Below are 23,004 nucleotides of genomic sequence, written 5' to 3'. Positions count from 1 at the left end.
CAGCATGTTAAACCTCACTTTGAATCAGTCTCTCAGACAGATAATGAGGTGGTAACAAAATACAGGACTGTAATAGAAATAGATTGAGTGAAAAAGAATTTCTCAGGATATGAGCTGAGATATGTATACAAAACCAGGCAGCAATCATTAATAAAACTCATTCTTTGGCCTCAAAAAAAAAAAAAGAGGTCTTCTTGTACCCCCAGTCTGGCCTGCCTTGCTGGAGTACATTATTCCTCATTCCTGTGCCAGGGATGCTAGAGACTAATTTTATGGCCTCAAATGTCCAAAGTAAAGTTCATGGATTATAACTGATCTTGACATGTTAATGCAAATAAATACAAGACACTTGGTGGTATGAGTCACAGGACTATTGCCTTTCTATGGCATTTCTAATATGTCCCACACTATGCCAAAACAATAAACCATAAAGTCTCTTATGGTTTTCTTTTCTCCTCCTCTTGAAACACTTCTGGTTCTGGTTTAGAGCTCTCTTAATCCATTCTCCCAAGTCTTTCTTGTCCAACATTCCTTCTGGTTTTGTGAGGGACACTCTATCCCTAGTCATTTTTGTTTGTTCTTATACTTAACTGGATACCTGTTAATTGTTGTTATGAAAGAGCACTGTTGCAAAGGTTTGTAAAGAGTAAAGGTTCCAGAATTAGACCATCTCATTTCAAGTCCTTCCTTTACAACTTAACTAGATGTTTGTACTTGGACAAGTTATTTATCTTCTTTATGACAGTTTCTTCAAATACAGTCTTGTTAAGAAATCTATTTTTAGGAAAAAGTAGAATAATATATGCAAAACACTTAGCAAAGTGGTTGGCATGTGGTAAATAATAAATGCTAGTTACCTTAGGGAAGGGCTGCCCCTTTTTACTAAAAATAAATTTCTATAATTTCTTAATAATATTTAACAGCAGCCATAACAATCCAGAAGAATTAATGTGGAACTTTTCTAATGAGAGATTTGAATTCCTGCCAGGCCATCATTGTTAAATCACTGTCCAGAAATCCAGGTCATTTTTTTACACATTTAGTAGCTAACTATTCGCCTCTCATGCCCATATTTTATTTCCAAAGTCCCAATGTTCAGATAGAAGTATGGGTGAAAACACTGTCTACGCTCACCAGCCTAACACTTTTTCATCAAGATGCCATGGTCTTTAAAGATACTGTTTAAGGGACACCTAGGTGGCTCAGTCGGTTAAGCATCTGCTTTCAGTTCAGGTCATGATCTCAGGATCCTGGGACTGAGTCCCAAGTCGGGCTCCCTGCTCAGCGGGAGCCTGCTTCTCCCTCTCCTCCCCACTCATGCCCTCTCTTGCTATCTCTGTCTCTCCCTCTCTCTCTCAAATAAATGAAAAAATCTTTTAAAAAAAGACACTGTTAAAAAAAAAGGAAAGAAAGAAAAAGATGCTAAGGGCTCCACACCTAGAAGGTGTCAAGCTGAAACACAGGATTCACCTGGAGTAGTTAGCAAAGAGTGGGTTCACTTAGCCTTGGCAGGATTCATTTCATACCCCCAAGTGCATGCTTTAGAAAGATAGCATGACTTCTGATGGGGTCCATAATCCATCACAAGATAAGTCCCTTCTCCTTCACAGCAGTCGTGGATTTTCTCTGGTCAATTATTATTTGTGCATTTTCCTTATTACCCATTATTCCCAATAGATCAATATGCTAGCATCATGCAAGATGAACTTAAGAAAGTAGGACTTGAGAAATGAAGAAAAGCCAGGAGGCTACCGCGTTAATCCAAACATAAGGTCACTAAGACCCAGACTAGGATGAAGGCAACTGGAAAAGAGAAGGAAAAAATTACAAGCAATAATATTAGGAGGAATCTAGACCTTGGAGACTCATTGTGGGTGAAAGGCAAGGGAAGGGGAGGTCACAGATAAACCCAAGGTTTCAGAGTTGGGAGTTTGGGGCACAAGTTGAAGAATGGCCAGTTGACATGGGTGAAACATTTTAGCAGGAACATGGTCTTCAATGGGGAGAGGGGACCCAACAGGAGAGGGAAGGTTGTTTACCCAAGAAGTTGTATCCATTTGAATCAGTTAGAGAGAGGACCCGTGGTGATAATCAAGATAATATTTTGTGGTTCAGGGAAAAGTGGCTTTTTTAAAATCCTAATAATAATGTACCATTTTAAATAAACTCCTTAAAGTCAAAAGGTAACTCAAATTAAAGAAACGTACTAAGTGAATAGCAGTAAGGCAATACACAGATATGGTAAAAAACTATTTAAATTATACATATATAGAATGAATCTGAGAAACATTCTCACAATAGGAAAAGACTTAGGGTTAGGATAAACCTAAACAGGGCAAAGGTATAAAATATACAAAATTCACCCAGTCCTGGTCCCTGGGTTACAGTTTCTGACTCCCTCAAGATGGTAATGTGAGGGCTCTTGGTCAATTTCTGAAAGCCCTGAGGTTCCTTCCCTCCTTGCAAATGTGTCTTCTCTCCCCAGAGTTGTAATCAGGGTTAAGACTAAAAGCCCTCAACACACAGATGTCCCCTTTTCGCAAATGAGCAATTTGCAAATAGAAGGCCCTTTTTCAGGGTGAACCCACCTCCATGCTGTGGCCCTTGCCTGGTCCATTTCTTCACACTTGCACATCCCCAACAATCGTAACTCTTTCCAACACAAATAGTGCTTTACCTTTAAAGACGCCCGTTTGGCTGCTTTGGAATCACCTGTGGGCTGTTCGTCTTTCAAAGGTTTACTGGATTCATCTGCTGGTCGAACTTCCAGAGTTTCCTGAGATTTAAATACTGTGCTTTCTGCTTCGGAGACTCCCCACTCTAATACATCCTCTTGTTCAAGCTGGAAAATACTTGAGATAGCTTTGGGAAGTTCCTCAAGCACATTCTGTGGGAAAACACAGATGTACAAGAATGTTCTTCTTATTGGTCCTTCCAAAGTTTTAAGTCACACAATGTTTTTTCTAACCACAAAATGATGATTAAAATGCATGATTGAAATTAAGCAAAGGTAGTAAGTTTCCTCTGAAAATTTAGAAAGAGAAATTCAAATTGACTTAAGAACAATGTAGAGCCTAGCAAATTATTTTCTCTGGCTCGTGTCTCAGAAAATATAGCTCCCCCACAGTTACTATGCACCAACTCTAAGGAAATCATAAGACACCAATCTTACCCTGACTTCACCCCATACTCACATAGATCAAGGCCCACTGAAACATCTGACCTCTGAGGTTCTTTGGTCCTGAGAACTGGGATTTCTGCTAACCAGATGCTCTTCCAGAAGCCTGACTCCAAGTCCTCAAAGAAGAGCTGACCCAGAGGCCTCAAGAAGACCACCCAGATATCCCTGCTCCATACCAAGCCCTAATGAAAAACTCTCACAAAATATCACTCTTAAAACTATTGTGTTCCTTAAAAATGTCTCACTGACTTAATCTCACCAAGTCTTAGGTAAAGTATCTTTATAGCCATATTTGGATATTACCCAATTTTAAACCAAAACGATTTGGGATTATGGAGTACTGGCAGTTAAAGTTTCACTGCCTCAGATTAACAGATGATAAAACCATTCTGATTTATATAAAAATCTGAATTCTAGAGAATGACTTGAAAATGCAATTGCATCACTTTGTTCTTTGATACATTCATTTGCGAATAAGTAAAATAAAGGGTAAAGATGTCATACAGCACCAAATACTATATATCTTTATTATGCAAAAAGGGATGGCTAAACCAAGAAATTTCCATTTGTAAAATGAAACTTTAAGCCAGAGCTCATATTTCTATAAAACTACTTATTGGATGGTGCTGTGAAAAGAGTAAAAGCTTTGCAACTAGATGGGACACTATTCAAATCCTGGATCTGTCAATTAATGAAAGTGTGATTTTGGTCAAGTTACTTACCCTTCTTAGCCTCATTCTCCTCATCGGTAAAAAGGGGGCTTAATAAAATCTTTTTCATAAAATAGCAGAATAGATATATTCGGGAAATATGTGTTTGGGGCCCTGTACTTTCTATGGCAAGCTCATTCGTGACATGTTCCATAGATTTGGCCCTGTTAATCACTCCCTTTCTTTTTTTTTTTTTAATTTTATTATGTTATGTTAATCACCATACATTACATCATTAGTTTTTGATGTAGTGTTCCATGATTCACTATTTGCATATAACACCCAGTGCTCCATGCAGAACGTGCCCTCTTTAATACCCATCACCAGGCTAACCCATCCCCCACCCCCTCCCCTCTAGAATCCTCAGCTTGTTTCTCAGAGTCCATAGTCTTTCATGGTTCTTCTCCCCCTCCAATTCCCCCCCTTCATTTTTCCCTTCCTACTATCTTCTTATTTTTTTTAACATAAAATGAATTATTTGTTTCAGAGGTACAGGTCTGTGATTCAACAGTCTTGCACAATTCACAGCGCTCATCATAGCACATACCCTCCCCAATGTCTATCACCCAGCCACCCCATCCCTCCCACCCCCCCCGACTCCAGCAACTCTCAGTTTGTTTCCTGAGATTAAGAATTCCTCATATCAGTGAGATCATATGATACATGTCTTTCTCTGATTGACTTATTTCGCTCAGCACAATACCCTACAGTTCCATCGGTGTCATTCCTTTTGATGGCTGCATAATATTCCATTGTATATATATACCGCATTTCTTTATCCATTCATCTGTCAATGGACATCTTGGCTCTTTCCACAGTTTGGCTATTGTGGACATTGCTGCTATAAACATCGGGGTGCAGGTACCCCTTCGGATCACTACATTTGTATCTTTGGGGTAAATACCCAGTAGTGTAATTGCTGGCTCGTAGGGTAGCTCTATTTTCAACTTTTTGAGGAGCCTCATACTGTTTTCCAGAGTGGCTGCACCAGCTTGTATTCCCACCAACAGTGTAAGAGGGTTCCCCTTTCTCCGCATCCCCGCCAACATCTGTCGTTTCCCGACTTGTTAATTTTAGCCATTCTGACTGGTGTGAGGTGGTATCTCATTGAGGTTTTGATTTGGATTTCCCTGATGCCGAGCGCTGTTGAGGACTTTTTCATGTGTCTGTTGGCCATTTGGATGTCTTCTTTGGAAAAATGTCTGTTTATGTCTTCTGCCCATTTCTTGATTGGATCATTTGTTCTTTGGGTGTTGAGTTTGATAAGTTCTTTCTAGATTTTGGATACTAGCCCTTTATCTGATATGTCATTTGCAAATATCTTCTCCCATTCTGTCGGTTGTCTTTTGGTTTTGTTGACTGTTTCTTTTGCTGTGCAAAAGCTTTTTATCTTGATGAAGTCCCAATAGTTCATTTTTGCCCTTGCTTCCCTTGCCTTTGGCGATGTTTCTAGGAAGAAGTTGCTGCAGCTGAGGTCGAAGAGGTTGCTGCCTGTGTTCCCCTTTAGGATTTTGATGGACTCCTGTCTCACATTTAGGTCTTTCAACCATTTTGAGTCTATTTTTGTGTGTGGTGTAAGGAAATGTTTGCGAATTCCTTTAGTTTTTGTTTGTCCTGGAAGTTTTTTATCTCTCCTTCTATTTTCAATGTCAGCCTAGCTGGGTATAGTATTCTTGGCTGCATATTTTTCTCATTTAGTGCTCTGAATATATCATGCCAGTCCTTTCTGGCCTGCCAGGTCTCTGTGGATAGGTCTGTTGCCAATCTAATGTTTCTACCATTGTAGGTTACATATCTCTTCTCCTGAGCTGCTTTCAGGATTTTCTCTTTGTCTCTGAGACTCATAAGTTTTACTATTAGATGTCGGGGTGTTGACCTATTTTTATTGATTTTGAGGAGGGTTCTCTGTGCCTCCTGGATTTTGATTCCTGTTTCCTTCCCCAAATTGGGGAAGTTCTCTGCTATAATTTGCTCCAATATACCCTCTGCCCCTCTCTCTCTTTCTTCTTCTTCTGGGATCCCAATTATTCTAATGTTGTTTTGTCTTATGGTATCACTTATCTCTCGAATTCTGCCCTCGTGATCGAGTAGTTGTTTATCTCTCTTTTTCTCAGCCACTTTATTTTCCATCATTTGGTCTTCTATATCACTGATTCTTTCTTCTGCCTCATTTATCCTAGCAGTTAGAGCCTGCATTTTTTATTGCACCTCATTAATAGCCTTTTTGATTTTGACTTGGTTAGATTTTAGTTCTTTTATTTCTCCAGAAAGGGTTTCTCTAATATCTTCCATGCTTTTTTCAAGCCCAGCTAATATCTTTATAATCGTCATTCTGAACTCTAGTTCCAACATCTTACTAGTGTCCATATTGATTAGGTCCCTGGCAGTCGGTACTGCCTCTTGTTCTTTTTTTTTGAGGTGATTTTGTCCGTCTTGTCATTTTGTCTGAGGATAATAGATGAATGAGAGAATAAAATGCTAAAAGGGTAACAATGACCCCAGAAAAATATACACTAAACAAATCAGAAGAAACCTGAAACCAGGGGAAAAGAGAAAGAAAGAAAAAGAAAAAAGAAAGAAAAAGATTAAAAAAAAAAGAATATGATCAAATATGATCAGGCTGGTAAATAGATCAGTGCCACACATGAGATTTTGGGTGTATTTTGGTCTGTTAGAAGAAAGTGCCTCCAAAATTTTAAAGAAAGAAAAGCTTATATATGTAAAAAAATAAGGGTAAGTACGATGAAGGGATGGAATATGACTGTAAAGATGAAAATTATAAAATATTTTATAAAAGGAAATGATAAGAAGTTAGTTGAAAAAAGAAAGAAGAGAAATTTAAAAAAGGGGGGGAGAGAATGTGATCAGGCAGGAGACTAGAACAAAGCCATACACTAGAGATTTAGGGTATATTTTGGTCTGTTAGAAGAAACTGTATCTCAAATTTTAAAGAGAGAACAACTCTTATATATATATATAAAATATATATATATAAATATATATATATATATACCAAATATATATATATACCAAAAATAAGGTTAACTACTATGAAGGGATAGAATATGACTCTAAAAATGAAAATAAAAAAGATTTTTTTGAAAAGGGATTGATAAGATGTTGGTTGAAAAAGGGAAAAAGAATAATTCAAAAAAAGAAAATTTAAAAAATTTAAAAAATTAAAAAAAAAAAAGACTAAAGAATCAGGGGGAAAAAAGCCATCAGTTCTATGTGCTGTATTCCCCTAGCACTGGAGTTCTGCCATTCTCATTGATCGGTAAACTTGGTCTTGGCTGGCTGTTCTTGCTGATCTTCTGGGGGAGGGGCCTGTTGCCGTGGTTCCCAAATGTCTTTGCCAGAGGCGGAATTGCCCCACCCTTGCGGGGGGCCGGGCTAAGTAATCTGCTCGGGTTTGCTCCTGGGAGCTTTTATTCCCTGCAGGCTTTCCGTACAGCTTTGGAGGAGGAGAGTGAAAATGGTGGCCTCCCAATCTCCACCCTGGAGGAGCAGAGAACTTGGGGCCTTGCTCCCCAGTGCACCCCCAGAGAAAAGCAGTCAATCACTCCCGTCTTCCTGATCTCTGGCTGCACTCTGTGCTCACCCGGCCTGTGACCGAGCATTTCTATCTCTGGCTCACCACCCCGTGTGGAGTCTCCAAACCCAGCAGATCCCTGCGGTGCACTCCCATGCCGCTCCTCCTGGGAGAGGAAGGGGAGTCTCCACGGATCTGCCACTTGTTGGGTCCCTCCTGGAAGAGCAGTGGCCCGACTGTGCCACGGATCACGGTTTATGGCAACCCTGAGCTGCGAGCCCACTCCTCGGCCCCGTCTCTGCAGCTGGCTTCCCTGCTCTGGATACCTGGGAGCTCTGCCACACTCAGACACCCCCGGTCTTTCTGTGAACCCAAGGGTCCTGAGACCACACTGTCCCAGCAAGGGTTCCACCCCCCACTTAGCCACTGGAGCAACGTCCCTCAGCTGAGCGAATTTCTAAAAGTTCTGATTTTGTGCTCCGCTGCTCTATCACTTGCCAGAAGCAGCTGATGGAGGCCCCCCTCCCCTGCCATCTACCTTCCCAAATATTGCCTCCAATTCACTTCTCCACACATCCTACCTTCCAGGAAGTGGTCGCTTTTCTGTTCAGAGAATTGCTGCTATTCTTTTCTTCAATCTCCTGTTGAGCTCGTAGGTGTTCAGAATGGTTTGATCCCTATCTAGCTGAATTCCTGGGACCAGATGAAATTTAGGTCTCCTACTCCTCCACCATCTTGCTCCTCCCCCTCCCTTTCTTTTCAGTTGCCCTTCTTCTCCTGGCTTCAACACACACTCCCAGGGTTCTGGTTTGGGAGAGTGAACAGATGAAGGTACCACTCTCCAAAATAGAAAACAGAGGAAGAGGAGCTTGAGGAGAGGGCAATGGCAATCCTGTAGCTGCAAATGACCCTTTTCAGGACTCTGCCCAGCCTTCCTTCTGCCACCAAACCTTTACTGATCCTGTCATTACTCTGTGCCCTGCCTCTGTTTCAGCATGCATCACACTGTATTGTAATTGTCTAAGTAATCATTATCATAATCATAATCATTGACATATATGAGCATTATCTCATTTAAGCTTAATCTTCACCACAACTCCATGAAGCAGGAACTGTTTGCAACCCCATTTTGTGGATGAAGAAACTGAGGCTCAAAAAGTTAAGAAAGCTGCCCAAAGTCACACTGAGAGTAAGTAGCAGTGCTCTGTTTGAACCTAGACAACCTGAATCCAAACTGCACTCTCTTACCCTCTTTCTCCTACTTCCAATCAACTAACACTTCTCAAAGTGTGGTCCACAGACTCCTGACAATCTTTGAGACCCTTTTAGGGGATCTGCAATGTCAAAGCTATTTTCATAATAATACTAAGCCTTATTTGCCTTTTTCACTGTGTTGACCTTTGCACTGATGATGGAAAAGCAGCAGTGGGTAAAACAGTGAACCAATACTTTTCATATGATTAACACATGAGATTACAAAAGTATGCAGGGGTTAAAGAGCAAGGTAGACCAATGGACTTTACTGTAATGATATACAATAAGTTAATTTATCTTGTTTCAGATTCCTCATTGCAACTCATCTTTAAGAAACTACCACTTGCACAGTTTTGGTGTATTAATAAAGAATAGTATCCATAATTATGTTAAGAAGCTATTAAGATATTATTCCCTTTTTAATCTGTATGAGACCAGGCTTACATAATATATTTAAACCAAAAGAACATACACAACACATTGAATGAAGAAACAGATCTGAGACTCTAGCTCTCTATTAAACCAAGTATTATACAGATTTGCAAAAAAATGTTCTTTTTTTTTTTTTTTTTTTTTTTAAAGATTTTATTTATTTATTTGAGAGAGAGAGAATGAGAGACAGAGAGCTGAGAGGGAGAAGCAGACTCACTGCCGAGCAGGGAGCCCGATGCGGGACTCGATCCCGGGACTCCAGGATCATGACCTGAGCCGAAGGCAGTTGCTTAACCAACTGAGCCACCCAGGCGCCCCGCAAAAAAATGTTCTTGCTAAATTTTGGGGCGATATTATTTTTTTCTAAAACAATATATGTTCATATGTAATTGGCTTATTATTTTAAATGAATGAATAAATATTTTATACTTCTCTCAGTTTTAATTTCTATTATGGTAAACATTGGTTGATACAATCCACATAAACAAAAACTCCTTTGAGTCCTTAAAATATTTTTCAAGAGTTTAAAGGCATCCTCCAGTAACTGGGTGATAGACATTAAGAAGAGCATGTGCTGTAATGAGCACTGGGTATTATATAAGACTGATGAATCACAGAGCTGTACCTCTGAAACCAATAATACATTATATGTTAATTAATTGAATTTAAAATTTTTAAAAAAGAATATTTAAACTCTAAAAAAAAAAAGAGTTTAAAGGCATCCTGAGACCAGAAAGTTTAAGTACTTTAAAATGTTAAAGTCTGAGAATTCCTTAAAAAAGTAAATGTGTCTTACCCATCTTTATATCTCAAGTACTTAGTGCATTTATACCATCTGCAATTATTTGTGAGTAAGTGAATGAGTAAATAAATGAAAGAAAATTATATCAATTTTTTCTCTGCTATGTACTTAGTCTCTATTTAGAATAATCAGTAAACAGTATTATACTGTGTCTCTTTATATATTAGTCTACTCCATAAAATGAGTTCTTCAAGGTCAAGAACTGTCTTTTCTATCATTGTATTAACCATGTCTAAAACAATGCTTACCACATTGTAGGAAAAGGAATGAATGAATAAACTCTTTGATTTTTTTAATAAGTATGTGAGGCAGTCATTCTCCATGATGATTCAAAAACTATTATATTTGAAATGGTGGGTACTTAAAGAAAATAAGTTGCATCAAAGAACTAAGAGCCCTCTGACCTGAGGCACTGAGATGTTCACAAGTGAGGCTGCCATGCTCTGAGGATAGGATGCCAGCACAACCAGATGACAGCATGTTGGCTCGTGTTCCCCAGATAAATCTCAACCCAGGAAACTTCTAGAAGTCTAAGGGACAGGTAGGATGGACAGATAGAGTTCTGCTCTCTGGCAGAGTGTCTGGAATGAAAGATATCACAGAGAAGACTTTTTACCATGGCCAGGTAGCAAGTTAAAAGGTATTTTACCTCTTAAAGAGCCAGTGGCCAGGAGTGCCTGGGTGGTTCAGTCAGTTAAGCATTTGACTCTTGGTTTCAGCTCAGGTCATGATTTCAGGGTCATGAGATCGAGTCCTGCATCAGGGTCCATGCTCAGTTCAGAGTCTGCTTAAGACTCCCTCTCCTCTCTCTCCCTCTGTCCCTCCCCCATGCACTTTCACTTTCTCTCTCTTTCTCTCTCTCTCTCTCTAAAATAAATAAGTAAATCTTTAAAAAAAATAAAAATAAAAAGCCAGTGGCCAGAAGAGGTCCAGTGATTGCTTGTAAATGTCAAAGCTGAGAGAATGGTTCCCACAGAATTACAAAGAAATCAATATTTTTGTTTAAATCTTTATTTTAAATAGTCAAGATGATGTCTAAGTTAGGTAACTGATATTTGGCCTTTTTCATATTTTCCTGAAAAATGATATCTTTTCTTATACTTTACACAAGTGTAGTGAATGGTTTTAAGCCAGATGGTATTAATGAAGAATTTCTATTTTTCTATACCTGATTAATCTTTTATTTTCAGTTTACTATACCTATTAGAAGCTTACATATCAGAGGTTTCGATATCTACCTGTAAATGGTGTTCCCTAGAGGAAGCTACCCCAGATGTCAGTTTTAAGTCCAAAGCATATGTGCGAAGGCTTCAAAATTGATGTACATACATATTAACATCACACATGCGGGGGTCCTGAGGTAAGAGATGAGAATACAAAGCAGAAAAAGGCATGGTCTCAACCCAGAAGCATTTCAAACTCTGGTAGTTCAACCAGTTGCGGAAACTCTAACATCATAAGATCCATGGCTTTTGTGAAAAGATTCTATATATTTTCTAACCATGACATACGATGATAAAAATGAAGTATAATCTGAATTTTTATGTGTGGACTCATATTTTCAGGAACTAAAGGAGCCTGCTATTTAACAATATTTTACAAAGTAAATGATCATGGTGCAATGATTTGTTTTATGTAAATGTGGATTTCTATACACAGGGAGACATGTTCTATCCATAGGGAATATATTCCAGATTGCTTTGAATCCTATAAATACTTTGCCAATGATGGACAAAAAGGAAGCTTTATTTCTGAAACAAACTTCAGTCAACAACAGTCCATATTTCTCTACAAAATTTTCTCTCATCAATGCTATAAACAATTTTGCTAGTTAAATAAAAAATAAGGTGATGCTTTCTTACAAGCTAATAACCTTTAATTAACTCTCCAACTACCTTCTGAATCTAAATGCCTAGACCAGAGGAATTGTTAAAATCTTTCCCTTCAGAAATGAGTTTGAGGCCTTAGCTCAGAAGGTCTATGATAGGCAGCAATGGTGAGCGAAAACAACCAAGAGTCCCGATGTGATATTGGATTAGATGTTCTTACAGCTAAACACACTTCTAAAATAAATTAGGGGAGGTTTTGTTTTTTAAACTATCTAGATAAGCATTCAAGCAACAAGACACAGACCACTACTTCAATATAGGCAAGGAGGATTTTTATTAAAAACTTTACCATTTGAGGTTCCTCAAGATTTATCTGTAATCCTTGTTCTGCTTGCACTTGAGACGGCTTGTGCCAGTACACTTTCCCCATTAAAGATATATCCTTGAAGAAGAAAAAGAAAACAATTAAAATAATGCCAGTTTTTAAAATCATAGAGGTGTATTAGTCAATGCAGCAAAATTCCAGGCATTTCATCAGTGAGGACTATATAAAAGAGAAATTTAAGCTAGGTAATATTATGTAGTAAATAGGAAGTATAAAACAAAAGATACAATAAAAATATTTTGTCCATTCCAATTTCATGGCTTTTTAAATTATTGATATCTATAGATATAACATCAGATTTAATAAGACAATTAGGTAAAGGTACAGATTCTGTAAAACACTGCCATTAAATGGCTGCACAGAAAGATAAAATCAAAACTAAAATTTAATCTAACCCAAAGCAAGAAGGAATATGAATATACTTTAAATTTTAATGAGTATAACTGTTAATATCATTTTTATCATTACTAATGCTAATTGCTATGATAAAATCTCATTCAGCTGAAGTGGTAAGAAGATAGCACACCACAACATCTAACAATGAATAGAAATAAAGAGACCCAGCTCCTGCCCAAACTGTAAAGTCACAGACCAGGTATCAACAGGCAAGTTATTTTGCTCCTCTTCACCTCAGTTTTATCATCTTTAAAATGGGGATTCAACTACATAACTTTTGACAGCCCCTTTCTCCTCTAGACTTTAATAACATCAATAGCAAGATATACATTCATTGTAGTTTAACACACTACTTTTTCTTTGCTTTATTGAAAAGATCCAACTGAGGCTGTTAGCTTCTACTTCAGCCTTTCTAACACAAATAACTCTAAAATTGGGCAAAATATAAGAACAACTCTTTTTGGACTGGGCAACAAGCAGTGTACAACTATAATGACCACGATAACGGAAACCAAAACAGGTTAAGAGGCAAATCAACCCAGATTTCTGCCTTTCACAATTCCCAGACCACAACACAAGGTGGGGGGAAACAACATAGAACCCAAGTATCTCACTAAGTTGAAGAAACAGATATTAGAGTGAGGGAAAGACAAAGAGGATAGAATCTGTAGGACATAGTATGGAGAGGAAGAAACAGCATAGAAAAAGAGCTCCAGAAATCTGCATCAGGTATTCAGTTATTGACTGAATACCAATCTGTTCATACAATAGTGAAACCCATGAGGGCAGACTGCTGGGGGGGGGAGGGGGGAGGAGACAATTACCAAAGAACTATAACCACAATTCCCAAAGCTCACACAAGGCTGGGAATCATCAGCTCTCCCACCAGACATGCTGAATACATGGTACATTCATTATAAACTCAGAAGGGTCAGACATTAATAGTGGTACTAAATTAGCTCTAGAGTAAAGGCTTCTTAGGACTTTAACAACATTTTAAAATTATACTTGAAAATATCAAGCCAATCTTCAAGTAGTTTAACAGACTATTAGAACAAACTCCAACACTTTTTAAAGGAAGACAACAAAATCCCATATTCCACAATGTAAAATTCACAATGTTCAGCACTCAATCAAATTTTACCAGTCACATAGAGAAGCATAAATATGTAGCACATAACCAGCAGAAAAATCATTAGAAAAAGACCCAGAAATGATAGATATATTGGAATTAGCAGATAAGGATCTTGAAATTTCTAATATAAATATTAAAATGTTCAAAGATGTAAATATAATGAGGAGCAAATGTAAGATATAAAAACAGAATCAAATGGAATATCTAGATAAAACACATTATCTGAAATAAAAATTTCACTGAGTGGCATTAATAACAGTAGAATTATAGAAGAAAATATTTGTTAACTTGAAGACATAGCAATAGAAACAACATAAAATGAATCACAGAGAAAAATAAAAACTGAAATAAAATTAATACTCAGTCTAACATAATATTTAATTAGAGTCCCAGAAAGGGCAGTGTGAAGGGAGCAGAAAATATTTCTACCAAAAAATGGCCAAATTTTTCCAAATTTGATGACAGCTATAAACCCGAGGCAAAAATTTCCATGAATTCTAAGCAGAAACACACAAAGAACACCATGCCAAGCACATTATAATCAAATTAAGAAAACTAATAATAAAGAAAAAAATCTTATAAGCATCCAGAGAAACATTAAGTACAAAGAAACTAATAATTCCTGGCAACTAATTACCACAAACTAACATTGCAGGCTTCCTATCAGAATTACGTAGGCCAGAAAACAATGAAGCAAAATATTTAGAGTACCTATACTGAAAAAAAATACTGTCCACATAAAATTCTATATCCAGCAAAAATATCTTTCAAAACTGATGGTGAAATACTTTTTCAACAAACAAAAGGTGAAAAAAATCATTGCCATTAAACCTACATTACAAGAAATGTTAAAGGAAATTCTTTGAGCAGAAGCAAAATGATATCAGATCAAAACTTGAATGCACACAATGGAAATAAGTAATAGAATTATTAAAAATGTGTGTAAATAAAAAAGATTTTCTCTTTTTAAAGATTTTTAAAAACATAATGGATGGTTTAAATAAAATTAATAATGTATTGTTTTACAGCATACATAGATATGAAGCATGCATTAATAATAGCACAATGATGGGAGAAAGGAAAGGAAATATATTTCTGTAAATTTTTTATATCATATGTGAAATGGCATATTATTTATAAGGATATAAGTTAAATATGCACAGTGTAAACTCCATAACACCCACTAAAACAATAAAGAGGTAAATAAGCTAATAGTACAAAACAGCATAAAATGCTTAAAAATATAATTAAAAGAAGGCAGGTAAAGAGGAGAAAAAAAACATAAACAAATGTAACAAATAGAAACCAAATAGCAAGATAGTAAATGTAAACCCAACCTTATCAATAATTACATGTGAACGGCACTCCAGTTAAAAGCCAGGTTAAAATGGCATCAGAATAGCCAAAAATAGACTGTCACTGCAGAAAAAGACAAGATCCTGCAATACGATTGCTATAGGAAACCTACTTTAAGTATAAAGACACAAATAGGTTAAAAGTAAAAGGATGAAGGAAGTTATAACATACAAACATTAATCATAAGAAAACTGGAGTGGCTATATTAATATCAGAAAAGGCAGACTTCACTTCAAACAAGAAATACTAGCAAGATCATTTCATAATAATACAAGAGTCAAGTCTCTCAGAAGACATACAAGTATGCACTAATGACGATGCTTCAAAGGACATTTTTTTAAAAACTAACAAAACTGAAAAGAGAAATAGAAAATTTCATTATTATAGTTGGGAATTTCAAACCAAGACTATCTGGCTCCTGAAACTTAGCTTTTCATTAATATACTAACTAAGGACACCTGGTGGCACAGTCATTTAAGTGTCTGACTCTTGGTTTCAGCTGGGGTCATTATCTCAGGGTCCTGCGATTGAGCCCGGAATCAGGCTCCACACTCAGCATGGAGTCTGCTTGAGATTCTCTCTCATTCTCCCTATGCCCCTCCCACTTGTGTTTCCCCCACCCTCAAATAAATACAGAAATCTTTAAAAAATAAATAAAATAAATATACTAAATAACTAGTAAATGTGAAATCCTGCAAAAAAAAAAAAATTCTTTACAACCTTTTAGGTTTATAAATATATCATTAAAGTATAAAAATCCAACAATAATGAACACCAAATTCAGGATATTGTTCACATCTGAGGAGGGAGAGATTGATTGGAAAGATGTACAGAGAGGATCTCTACTTTACTTGTAATTTTCTATTTGTTTAAACAATCTGAAGTGAATATGACAAAAATATTAAATTTTGAAAAATCTGAGTGATGAGCACTTGTTCTACAATTGAAAATATTTCATAATAAAGAAATTTCTCAACACATTTCATGTAGGTAATGTAGCAATATCAAATATGGATTAAAAATATCTTAATAAAGAAACCTATAGTTTACCTTACTTGTGAACATAAATGCAAAAATCCCAATTAAAATATTTGCAAATGAAATTAATCAGCATATTTAGAAACAATAAATCTGGACCAAGGAAATTTTTTCCCAAAACTGCATGGATAATTCATTCCTAGTTTATAAAATTAACAGATTAACATGGAAATTCATATGATCAACTCAGTAACTGCTGAGGATAACCTTCAATAAAATTCAACACCTATATCTGAGTAAAGAGTAACTAGAAATGGAAAAAAACTTAACCCCACAGGAGATATTTGCAGATTCCTGCAAAATACATTGCATGATAAAACATTAGACAGATGAGGCCCAATGCAACATGAAAAGAAATAGTACATGTATAAATAACATAAGGGAGAAGACCAAAATGTTACAATTAATAGATTATGTAACCATATATTTGGTGGAAAAAAAGAAAATTAACTGAAAAAAACTAGCAGGCCAAAGCATATCCAATAAATTCAACAAATAAAATTTCATACCAGCAATAACCAGTTAAGATTCCATTCTTAAAATAAAAACAAGCTACTAATATACAAAATGAGTGAATCTCAAAAACATTATGCTAAGCAGGAAAAGCCAGGTTAAAATGGCATCAGAACAGCCAAAAACAGCATCTCCAAACCACCCAATAAAGTAAATATAAAGACAAAAATATATGAAAACCTCAAGTATTTGTCTAGTTAAAATCCAATGCCTGGGCTTTTTCAAGAATAGTTTCTTCTTTTCTATGGGCCATACTTCCTTGTTTATTTGTATGTCTCATAATTGATTGTTGAAAGACTTATAGCAACCCAGGGAGCACTTATTCAATGATTACTAATGAATGTAAGTAAGAACAGTGAGTATTTTTAGTGTTTTAACTTGCCCTATTCCCATAATCTGCTATCCAGCTAAACAGTAGCCTTGAAAAATAAAGATAACAAAATAAATATTTTAGTAACTTTCAGCCATACGAATGTGTATTGGTTGTTTAGGGTCACTCTCAACCTATCAATAGTGATGTTATCAACTGGAAATGCCTGTGGGCAACCACCTGGGCCCACACTATTTGTGGTGGGCCCCCACAGACATTTCCCCAGCCACAGCAAATCTTGTGGCAGGACCAATCCTATAGTTCTTATTATGACTACAAAATGTACCTCAGCAACAACTGTCACGGAACTTTGAAAAAACAAGGTTTATTACTTATGAATTCTAAAGGGTACATGGCATGCTCAAGAGCACACAGTGTGTTTGTGAGGAAAGAGAGAGAGAGGGAGAGCGAGCGAGTGCATGGACCTGGGGTTCTGACTTTACTGGAGTTGAGGGTGGGATACCCAAGGTTTAGCAGGTTCGCTCTTTATCAGTGAATTTAAAATATAAGTGTGGGAATTAAAGCACGGGAAGGAAAATGCAAGCAATCAATCAAATGGTTATCTAGGCAACCAGAACTTTCCAAAAAAAGGAAATTCATGAGGAAGGTATCCTCGCTCTTTATTTAGTTGTGTAGTTGGCAATGTGTTTATTCAAGATGGATGTCTTTGAAATGAATGCCTCAACAATCAAAAGCTTAATGTCAGGTACTTACATTACAATAAAAAAAACCTAATTGTCAGGCGCCTATAGTACATTGATATGCACACCACAGGCTGTACACATGCTCAGAAAAGACTAGAAGCCCTAAGTTTTCACCTCTAACAACATTGAGGTTCTAGGCAAGCTGGAAGTTAGGACTAACGCGGGGTTGTAAATTGTCTGCCTGAGTAGTAAGATATGTCCCAACACACAAAAGAACCCCTCGGCAAAATCTGAGAGACACTGGTTCCAGGCATTCAAGAAAACCTATATTCAGTCATTACCTGACCACTAAGCTAACCAAGCAGAGACTTCAGTGGCCACACACAACAAAGAAAACAGACTTTACAAAATTAGTTCAAGAAAGTCACTAATTTTTTTAAATGACAACAATAAAAATAAGAACAACAAGAGAAAACAGCAATAATAACAAACCCTGGGGGAAAAGAAGGATCTTATTTCCACAACTACCACATTACATAATTTTAAATGTCCAGTTTAGGGGCACCTGGGTGGCTCAGTCAGTTAAGTGTCTGCCTTCAGCTCTGGTCATGATCCCAGGGTCCTGGGATTGAGCCCTACATTGGCCTCCCTGCTCAGCAAGGAGTCTGCCTCTCCCTCTCCTTCTGCCCCTCCCCACCCCCAGGCTCATGCTCTCTCTCTCTTTCAAATAAATAAAAAAAATCTTTTAATAAATAAATAAAGGTCCAGTTTATAACAACCACCAAAAATATATATATATATATATGAGACATGCAAAAAAACAAAAAAACTAGATCCCTGGACTCCTGGATCATGACCTGAGCTGAAGGCAGTCACTCAACCAACTGACTACCAAAACAGTGCCTTAAGAAATGTGAGAAAAACTAAAAAAACTTTGCCAAGATACAAAAATGGACTTGAATCAGAAATCTTGGATTTGGGACTAAGAAAAAATCACAGAAAATTTTTAAAAGAAATACAATTACAGTAGTCCCTACTTATCCATAGGGGATATGATCCAAGATGCCTAAAACCATGGGTAGTACATACATATATATATAGTGTTTTTCCCTATACAGATATACCTATGATAAGGTTTAATTTATAAAGTAGGGACCATAAGAGATTACCAGCAATAACTAATAATAAAATAGAGCAATTATAACAATATACTGTAATAAAATTCATGTGTATATGGTCCCTGTCTCTGTCAAAATATCTTACTATACTGTACTACCCTTCTTGTGATGATATGAGATGATAAAATGTCTACGTGAAAAGGTGAAGTGAGGTGAACAACGTAGGCATTGTGACACAGCATTAGGCTACTATTGACCTTCTTTTTTTTTTTTAAAGATTCTATTATTTATTTGAGAGAGAGTGAGAGAGAGCATGAGAGCGGAGAGGGTCAGAGGCAGAAGCAGACTCCCCGCTGAGCTGGGAGCCTGATGTGGGGCTCGATCCTGGGATTCCAGGATCATGACCTGAGCTGAAGGCAGTCGCTCAACCAACTGAGCCACTAGGTGCCCTACTATTGACCTTCTGACAACATGTCTGAAGGAGGATCATCTGCTTCCAGACTGTGGTTGACTGCGGGTACCTGGAACTGCAGAAAACAGCCCCCAGGAAAAGGGGGAACCGCTGTTGTCTTTTGCCTAACATGTATGGTAAGTTCTATCGCATCTCCCTGGGTCAGAAACGACAACGAGTAACATATTTCTCCATCTCTTATGTGGTCTGGCACAGTGTTGAGCAAATTTTTAAATACCTGAAAATTTACAAGGCCATGAGCAGTCCAACTTGACAATCTTGGATACATTTTTCATGTGTTTCACAGAGCAGTTTCTACCTCTGCTGTCTAACTTAGAATCCAGAATGTCAGAGCTGGAAGGAACTTGAAAAGATCAGTGAAGTCTGAAGGAAGCCCAAATTTCAGCCACTGAAACCAGAGCTCTGAGCCCCAAAGTGTGCTGAGTAGTATTCAAAACAAACAGAGTCCATGGCCTTTCCCCTAAACTGCTTCAAGCAGATGGACCCGCAACAGAAGCAGCAGGGTTCCTCTGGCCTGTTAGGCAGGCCCAGTATTTTTTTCAATCATCTTCAAAAGAAGAGAGGTGGGGAGAGCAACTTCCAGCCCCCCTCCCCACTCCTCCTCATGCAATCCAGGTTCTTCCCCCAAAGGACATTGGCTGCAAAGACGTGGACCAAAACAGTGTTTTTAACACTGTTTTTAACCCTTTCACGATTGCATCAGCATTTATTCAAGGTGCCCTGCCTTTACTATGAAGTTCAAGTTTCAGAAAGAAGGAAAGAAAAGGCATTTTTATGGCCCTAAACAAATACTTGTCCACACAGGTTATTCTCTTGAGAAACTGCCCTGATTTGCATTGACTTTTTCTTGCTTCCCGCAGGCAAAACCCTGCCGGCATTGGCCTGTAGAATCCTGCTTACAGGCCCAAGAATGTGTCAGGGCTGCTTTGCAATCATTCTCAACCACATTTGACTTTTTTAAAAAACATTTTATATGATTGTTCTGGATGGCTGGACCCTGTATTCAGTAAACTGCCAATTCTAAAAAATATGATTAAAAAACCAGAATTTGAATGGCTGCCATATAAATTTAAATATCAAGATTGCTACAAACACTATAACTAAATATGTTGCTATCTTTTCCACAAAGTCCTAACAGAATATAGTCCATCCTTAAGCCTATTCAAAAAAAAAAAAAAAAAAAACCACCTACAAATATTTCCAGAATCACTGTGTTTCAAGTAGATTTCCACTTTTTATATCACTTTTCTGAGAGGTGCCCTATGCCATAAAACTATACAGAACTTTTAGAAAAAAATTATTGAAGCATTCATGAAAAGCTTGTTTAATCCAGGTCATTCAAAACAGATGCAATCAGAAAAATATTTCCAAAATATGATCAAGCCTGCAGGTCAAACAATGCACTATCCTTTACTCCTCGACATTCATACCAAGGAAGGCAACACATACCTGGGATTTTTTTTTTCAGAAACCTATAGATAAATTTTAGTGAATATGCCTGCTTCTAGGTTATGGTATCTACCATATCAGATATGACATTTCCTTTGAATTAAGCACTGACTATTTGGTGAATTAGTATCAGCTATGTGACCTCCATTGTGCTACAGTGCTTTAGGGCCAGGAATCCAAGAGAAATATGAGGGAAGGTTCTTTTCCTCAAGAAGTTTACAATCTAATTAGGAAAATTAAAATAATTGTTTTAATCCAAAGCAATGTATTCAAGCAAGCATAATTATTATGTGCAGGATCCAAGTTCAACAGGGATTCATTCGGTTTATAAAGAGAGATGAGGTTAAGAGTATAAATACCAGAATATGCACCAGTTCCAATTATGCCATGAAAAATAAATTTGGGGAAGAGATGGATTGATGCTTGGGCTGGAGGCAGAGAAAGAGGGAAGGAGGAACAGTGGTTCTCATTTCATATCTTACTATAAGACCACCTGAATAGTTATGTGCCTCTGTCAATTGACTTTGAAAGTTCTTATACCTCTTTAGTTTATTTAGTTAACAGGAATTTGTAATACTAAAAATTCCAAGACACAATCTGAAGAAGGATGAAAACATTTTTCTTATCGTTTCTCAAATGACACTAAATCTGAGAAACTATCAGTTTTTGCTATCCCTAAATCAAATAATAAGTTCAATTAATTTTCTTAAATGTCTTCTATTGTAAAATCATTCAAAAAATTTAAAACTCAACAAGTTAACATACAACTAACCTATCTTAATATTCAGCAAAAAATTTGTAGTAACATACATGCAGATCTCATTACAAAAAAGTTCTGGTAGCCAGTGTCCAAGATGGTCCCCAGTGATTTCCACCTCCTGTTATTCATGCCCCTGAGTAGTCCCCTCCCTCAGTGAATAGGGCTTACTTGTGTAATCAGTAAGATATAGCAGAAATGATAGTATATGGCTATGTCATAAAAGATATTGCAACTTGCACCTTGCTCTCTCTTAGATCACTCACTCTAGGAGAAACCAACTGTTGTGTTAACACTCAAGCAGCAAATGAAGAGGCAACATGGTAAGAAATTGAGATCTGCTGCCAACTACCAGCACCAAATTGCCAGTCTTGTGATTGAGATCCTTCAGCCCCAGTCGAGTCTTCAAATAATGGCAGCCCCAACAAGATCTTGATGACAGCCCCATGAGGAACCTCAAGCCAGAATCACAGTTAAGCTGCTCCTGGATGCCTGATCCATAGAAACTATGTGAAATAACAAATGTTCATTATTTTAAGCTGCTAAGGTTTGGGGTAATTTGTCACAAAGAAACAAATAACTGAAAGGGTTCTAAAGGTAAAACTCTAGCTCTTCAGGTATTTCATGACATTTCCTAGAGAACCTAAGATCTCTAAATCACATAACAATTACCATATTTTTAGGCAATTATGTGTTTTCTTCCTTATTACCTATTATTACATAATTTTTGTTAGCCTTTTTGTTTAAGAAAATCCATTAAGACGTGAAGTATTTTGTGCTGGATTTTTAATCAAAACAAAAATATGTGCATTAGCAACATATACTTAATATACACTTCTTTGTCCCACATAATTATTCCACAAACATTATGAAATATTATCATCTAACATTTCATTACATATGTTAGCAACTTTAAAAGACATAAAGACATATGCCATTTCACTCACACCTGTCAAAATGGCTAAAATCAACAACACAAGAGAAAACAAGTGTTGGTGAGGATGTGAAGAAAAAGGAACACTTGTGCACTATTAGTGGGAATGCAAACTGGTACAGCCACCCTGAAAAACAGTATGGAGAGTTATCAAAAAGTTAAAAAGAGAACTATCCTATGATCCAGCAATCTCACTACTGGGTAAAGAATACAAAAACTAATTCAAAGGGATACATGCACCCCTATGTTTATGGCAGCATTATTTACAATAGCCAAGATATGGAAGCAACCCAAGTGTCCACCGACTGATGAATGGATAAAGAAGATGTGGTATATATATAATGGAATATTATTCAGCTATAAAAAAGAATGAAATCTTGCCATTTGCAATGTGGCTAAGGCTAGAGAGTATAATACTAAGTGAAATGAGTCAAAAAAAGACAAACACCATATGATTTCACTCATATGTGGAATTTAAGAAACAAAACAAAGGGAAAAATCAAGAGAGAGAGAAACCAAGAAACAGACTCTTAATTATAGAGAACAATCTGATGGTTACCAGAGGGAGGTGGGTGGGAGGATGGGTGAAATAGGTGATGGGGATTACGGAGTGCACTTGTGATGAGCACAGATGATGTATGGAAGTGTTGAATCACTATATTGTACCCCTGAAACTAATATAACACTGTATGTTAAC

General features: G+C 37.0%; 1 protein-coding gene across 1 annotated transcript in view; it reads right to left on the bottom strand.

Annotated features, from left to right (window-relative positions):
• LOC116632630 overlaps positions 1 to 23,004 on the bottom strand; it is a 129,100-nt gene that overhangs the window by 65,775 nt on the left and 40,321 nt on the right. The window contains exons 2-3 of the mRNA XM_032404576.1: positions 12,090 to 12,182; positions 2,678 to 2,887 (exon numbers count right to left, since the gene is read on the bottom strand). Of these exons, the coding sequence (XP_032260467.1) occupies positions 2,678 to 2,887; positions 12,090 to 12,182 (303 nt within the window). The remainder of the gene's footprint in view (positions 1 to 2,677; positions 2,888 to 12,089; positions 12,183 to 23,004) is intronic.

The sequence above is a fragment of the Phoca vitulina genome, unplaced genomic scaffold, assembly GCF_004348235.1.
Source record: "Phoca vitulina isolate PV1807 unplaced genomic scaffold, GSC_HSeal_1.0 scaffold7, whole genome shotgun sequence".
Lineage (NCBI taxonomy): Eukaryota > Metazoa > Chordata > Mammalia > Carnivora > Phocidae > Phoca > Phoca vitulina.
This window is presented reverse-complemented; position numbering and strand designations above follow the sequence as displayed.